Raw genomic sequence first — 6,686 nt, 5'->3', positions numbered from 1 at the left:
TTCTTGCTGCAAGCACCAAACATCTCCCATTACCTTTTTACTGATCGAAAAAATTCACTCAAGTGCCCTAGTATTGCATCATGATAAGCATGAAGTATACGTGGACCAGATATACTTCCATCGAGGTACGCATCGTTTACAGCGAACGAAAAAAAAAAAAAAAAAAAGAAAACTATAGTAGACCATGCCCGTATTCACGGGGGTCAATGGGCCGCCCCCCTAAATTTTTACTGCTCCCCCTAGGATTTTCACGGTAGGCTTGCAAATGAATTATAATATAGTGATGAACTATCATATGATTTGATCGCCGCCCTAACTTTACCGGGCCCTCCTAAAATTTTGAGCTGCCTACGAGCCTGAAGCAGGCCCGTAATTAGGGAGGGCCACCGGCCAGGAGTCTTAATATCCCCTGTGGGCAACTGAAGCACCCGCGATTACCTTGAACTTCACCTGAAACTTTCAGTTGTTTCTTTAGATAAATATGTCTTAAAAATAACCAGTCAAGAATAAGAACGAAAAGGGTCAAGTGAATCGGGCTATGTACAGGCCTGATTTATGAACTTTCTCCGAGATAATTTTAGAACAACTGTCTTTCTATATCTAGCTTTTTTATATATATTGTATTATTATGGAGAGAGATATAGAACCCTAAGGTGGATGTGTAACTTTCATGTTTTTACTTGTAAATACTAATAGCACTATACGATAGTGTGCTCATTTCTGGTATGTAGCTTCTCAGATTTTCTTATCTCGGGTCTTACGAACTCTGTAAAGGATAAACCGTGTTCATGAACACTAGGGCAAATTCTGGGGGGATGAGGGGGACATGTCCCCTCCAATCTTGGAACTGCGAGAGACTGTCCGCCAATAATCCGATTTGAAATGTGATTTTTAGGGAAATATGTGATGATTTGTGTCCGATTGCCACAAAGGAAAGTGAGATGAAATTGATGTCCCCCCAGAATAAGCCTCAAATCTGCACGCCTCCCAATGTTGAAGAAACTCTTCTACCTGATCCTCCGCAGGATTGTTTTTCAACTTCATAAATATTTTGAGCATCGCTTAACAAAAAAAAAAAAAAAAAGTCTTACTTGTCCCCCCAATGTTCAAGACATATTTGCGCCGCTGTTCATGAATATAAATTTTCAGGAGGGAGGGAGCCGTAAGAATCGGCGATGTAAGTCGGAGATCCTGTCCCCGCTATTTGAAGTTCTTATTATTTATTAGGCCTACTGATTTGTTAAATTACCCTGTTGTTAATTTTGTCCATGTGATATTTGTACATATAAAATTTCAGATTAGAAGCAAATTTCTTTTCATGTTCTCCCATTTATAAAGTGCAAGTGATTTTCAAAATTCATTTATTTAAAACGACTAAAATAGTTCGCAGTGTAAAATACACAATATCTTGCACATGGCCAGATTAGGCTGGGCGCTTGAATGAAGAATAGCAAATACAATGTAAACCACTGAAGTGACCACGAAATGGATCAATATATAATTATGATAATTAATAAAATTTTAGGTCTAATACGTCTGTGTTGAAATCGAAATATCTAGAAGATGGTGTTACTCACGAGACTAGAAATTTTTCATCTCGTCTCGATTTTTGTCTACAAAACGAGAGGAGAAGTATTGTATATTTTCAAATTCAAGATGAGACGAGAAACATGACATCTCGATGAACAAAAACGAGACGAGAGGAGACAATACTATTTCACCGAAGTGTAAGACCTCAAACACCGTTTTAATGTTACATGATTCGTAATATAAAAACTATAAATTGATAAAGTGATTGCACGAACACAATGAAGAGTATTTATTAAAGTTTAAGCAAACGAAAGTCATTACATATACACTGAGAAAAATCCGTTCTCCGGACAGCAGTATATTATACGAATATACGGAATCCTCTTGTTTACTGCAGAAATCAGTACGGAGCATACGTTGGCTACATAGACACTGCCGTTAGATATTACATCATACCGTTGTAGGAAGTCTGATATTTAACAGTCTTCCTTATATTACATACATAAATGTATGTTGCCTTCGTCAGCTATGTTATATACTTCCATTTGTATGTGAGATCCTGACCGCCCATATTATTTCATATGGAAAGTATGTATAGATGGAACACTTATACGGAAAGTATTATAAAACATGCGTTTTCAGTTATACGCTTGTTGTACGTTAAGTGCAAGAACTACAGGATATACAAATGTAACATACGATATTACGTATGCCGCATACATTTTTTCTCAGTGTACTTCACCAATAATTATGATTTAAGTATTTTACATAACAGCCTTCGTGGACTTCTCGTGACGCGGGAGAAATCTGATACTTTATAGATGAAATTAGGCCTAAGTAGAAAATCAGGGTATGAATTGTGTATATAAGTTTACAAAACGAGACTACAGAAGATTTCTCAGAATCGAGACGAGACGAAAAAACGATTTTTAAAACCGAGACGAGACGAGAGTTCGACAGCTTACGAGACCAGACGAGAAAGCCTAATTTTCCTCTCGTAGGTAACATTACTAGAAGACTGAGTTGTTTGTTTTAATTGTGTTACTGGTTTGTGATCCCCGAAAGGAGAGAGCCAGCCATTAATGCTTCAGTGGATCTCGGACAGCCATATATATAAATCAATTCAAAGAATCCTGTTGTTGTGGATTCTGGAAAAGAAATCAAACTTCATCTTTTACAACTCCATAGAGAATAAAAATATCCCCTATCACTTGGGCTAATTTATTGGTTGAGGCCTCCAAAAATCTTCCTACACAAGGCTCCCCGCATAGATTTGTTACAGCACTGGGGTACCCTTGTTCTTTCCCACTTTCTCATGAAATGAAAATGAAATGAAATCTTTGAGTTTTACGTCCCACGGTTATGCCGGTTAGGCTAAAGGAGACGGTGATTATGAGAAATGAATGAAATGGTGGAATGAAGAAAGTGGGAGGAAACGGGAGAACCCCGAGAAAACCCACGCACACGGTGTTTGCCCACCACAAAGTTCACTTGGCGGGGGCTGGGATCGAACCCGAGATCCCAAGCACCAGAGGTGAACGCTCTACCACTGAGCCACCACGGCCCCCTTTCTCATTTCATCAATTCTCCCATATGCTCATTTCCATTAATATATAATCGGTCTCTTTCAGCATGTAGAGATTCATTTGATGTTAGACTGATTTTTTCCGATTTTTGATTCATTTCGAATACATTTATACTTACTTTCAAATTCTGAAAATGTTCTTACATTTTCTATTAAGACGCAGTTTACTGTAATTTCTATTAAGACGCATCGTCAATACAAATAATCCAAAATTATTAATTTGCATTTTCTCTTGCACTTTTTCTGTTTTGCTTTGTTAGAGCTTGTTTTCTAATCGCGAAGTTGTAGGAAAGAAACCTACAATATAACATATGTCCTTTACGAAAGATCAAACTGAGAACCACATAGCACATTTAGAAATGACTCAACTATTGGTATAATAAAATTTTTGATATTATAGAAAAATAAATATTATATCAAAATTATTAAAAATATATATATTTCCTTTTAATATGATATTTGATCAAATGCAACAGGATTTTGTCCACGTGAGTTTGAGTGGAGTTTAACATTACTCAATCTGTTTGTAAGATTGAAGTCATTTCGAGGCTGGGTTGAGTAATATGACAACTTTATCACAATGGTAACTGAAAAATCGTTGACGCGTTAAGAAAATCTTTTGTTAATATTTTAATACTCTCGTTGTTTTGTTTATAGTAAACGTTACTTGCAGGCCCACATAATTTTCTTTAAAATAGTTTTTTTTTTTTTTTTTTTTTTTTTATCGACCACAACTATAGGGCCTACATAAAGGAGATGGTGGCGAGAGCTGGAATTGACCCACGGATCCCACGTATCAGAGGTGAGTGCTCTACAACTTAAGCACCACGGCCCGAAAAAACAAGTCAGCAGTGAAAAACGCTCGTTTTCAACGTAGTAATAATCATATTATTTCCCAAGTAGCTGTGGGCCACCATTTTTCAAGGAGAAACCATTCCTACTACAATCTTCACTGAATAATGAATTCGTGTCCATTGATGGGTCATGTGACTTAGAAGAATAAGGCACCTGTGGTACACATGGCCCACAAAAACGCTTCGGCGTGTCCATCTGGTGATTAACGTAGCAACAAGAGTATTAAATTATCAATTCTGTTCAGTGGTAGCGCGAAGTGGCTGTTTCCTGATCGCAGTGCAAAGTGCGGAATTATTTTTGTGTTTTGCCTATTAACATAATTCGTGTGCTTTTTAAAATCTTTCAGTTTTCGTTTTATGTTCATTGGTGATATATTACTAGTTTAGTTTAGTTTATTAGTTTCTGGCCTTGTGTTTTTGTGAGAAAAAACTACTAATTATGGAACATAGTTCAAGAAAACGTAGCAGTATTTGGACTTCTTTTACAGAAGTAGGACCAGGTAAAGCCAAATGTGGTCTTTGCTTTTCAATTATTTCATTCAATGGTGGTGCGACAAGCAATTTGCAAAGACATTTAAAACTAAAGCATTGCGGTGTCGAAATCAGAAGGCAAGAGGAGGCAAGTACATCTGAACAAACAAGACGTACAGAACTGGATGGTCCTGCATGTGACACTTCTCTTCCTGCATCCTCCAGCGGAATCTCAAAATCTGGAGCATTATTCACTAATGTTAATAATAATGCCTCGAGTAATTCACGAAATACGCAGAGCAAAGTGACTGATTTTGCCGTGAAGCGAGTAACGGTGGGGAGGGCGAAGCAATTAGATAGGCAACTGGTGAAAGTTATTGCGAAGGAATATCAGCCTTTATCATTAGTTGAAAATAAGGAATTCAGAGAGTTTATTTCAATGTTAAATCCTTCATACACTCTACCGAGCAGAAAAAAGTAACATATTGCCCGTTGTATACAACGAAATGAAAGAAAAAGTGAAAGAAGAGCTAAGCAAGGCCAGCACTATAGCGGTTACAACAGACGGATGGACATCCTCCATGTGCCAAAGTTTTATTGGTGTTACTGCACATTTTATCACGGATGAGTGCGAACTGAAAACGTTCTTGTTAGACTGTTTTGAATATGGTGAAAACCACACAACGGAAAATTTGGCAACTGAACTTAAGCGTGTGCTGCAAGAGTGGGGTGTAAGCAATAAAGTTGTTGCTGTTGTTACAGACAATGCGCCTGTCATGAAGGCAACTGTAATTAGGTGTGGTTACAGACATATTCCTTGCTTTGCTCACACTATTAATTTAGTGGTGAAAGAGGGGGTGAAGGAAATTGAGTCTTTACACAAGAAAGTGAAAGAAATTGTTGAGTACTTCAAAAGAAGTCCGCAAGCATATAAGAAACTGCAAAACTTGCAGAAGCAACTGGGCTATGAAGAACTCAAACTTAAGCAGGAAGTGAAAACAAGATGGAACTCAACATTCGAAATGTTTGAAAGGTTCCTTGCTCTGAAGGAACCAATTTTATCAGCTCTGGCACTGACAAATGCAACACTTAATCAAATTTCAGAAGACGAATGGGTGGTTTTACAAAAAGCATGTACTGTATTAAGAGATTTTCAAGAAGTGACTACAGAAATGAGTGCCGAGAAAACAGTAAACATTTCTAAAGTTCCTTTCATGAAAAGAGCTTTATTGAGACATGTTCAAAAAATGGCAAACGAGGATGATTTGCCTCCTCAAATTAAACGAATGCTTAAAGTTTTAAATGATCAGATGACCATGAGATTTGGAAATGTAGATTCAGAAATTGCCTACACTGAAAGTGCACTTTTGGACCCTCGATTTAAAAAACAGGCATTTAAATCTAAGCTTACTTTCCAGAGTACGTACAGAAGTGTATCAGAAAGAGCAAGCAAGGTGAAAATTTCGAACCAAGAAGATGAGCCCATTCGGAAAAGACCCGTACCACCTTCATCTTCAATATGGGCGGACTTCGATGAAGAAGTTGGACAGCTCTTGAACGCTGAAAATCCAACTGCAGCTGGAATTATTGAGCTTGACAAGTACCTAGATGAGCCTTTAATTATTCGTACAGATGATCCACTTGCGTGGTGGAAGAGAAAACAATTTGCATATCCGCGTCTTTTTCAAGTAATGAAGAGAAGATTAGCTATCCCGCCAAGTTCTGTTCCGTGTGAACGAGTGTTTTCGAAAACTGGACAAATACTTACTGAAAGACGAAATAGGTTGTCTTCTCAGAAAGTATCCATGCTCGTGTTTCTTCACGTAAATATGTAAAATCTGTTATGTACAGTGTAAATAGTGTTTTGTGTAAATATTTTAGTGCTGCTTTAATATACTGCTTAAATACTGAATCTATTTTAAGTTCAGTGTGGTGTTTCCAATTATCATATATATAAATGATAAGACGACTTCGTGTAGCAAGTGCACTTAAAAGTGATGAGAAATAAGTCTATTTTATATAGCGCACATTACCTTAATAATCGCTCAAGAGCATATTAAAACCAACAGTAAAATTACATTACACATGAGTGAGCAACACTGTCACTACTTGCGGATCCTGAGATAGCGGACAGTACAGAGATCGTGGCAAGCAGCAGGTAAGTTTATTTTAAAATTACTTTGTTTCCAGTAACGCGACCTCCATCCTTTCAGTTTCCACGTCGTCAGTTTATGTACACCTCATAG

At 37.4% G+C, this 6,686-nt stretch overlaps 1 protein-coding gene across 1 annotated transcript; it reads left to right on the top strand.

Annotated features, from left to right (window-relative positions):
• Positions 1-4,946: 4,946 nt before the first annotated feature.
• LOC145675046 (zinc finger BED domain-containing protein 4-like) lies at positions 4,947-6,275 on the top strand. Its single transcript, XM_081745411.1, has one exon. It carries the CDS (start codon positions 4,947-4,949, stop codon positions 6,273-6,275), a length of 1,329 nt encoding a protein of 442 aa, XP_081601537.1.
• The last annotated feature ends 411 nt before the right edge of the window (positions 6,276-6,686 follow it).

This window comes from Thermobia domestica, chromosome 18, assembly GCF_964235325.1.
Source record: "Thermobia domestica chromosome 18, izTheDome1.hap1.1, whole genome shotgun sequence".
Taxonomy (NCBI): Eukaryota; Metazoa; Arthropoda; class Insecta; order Zygentoma; family Lepismatidae; genus Thermobia; species Thermobia domestica.
This window is presented reverse-complemented; position numbering and strand designations above follow the sequence as displayed.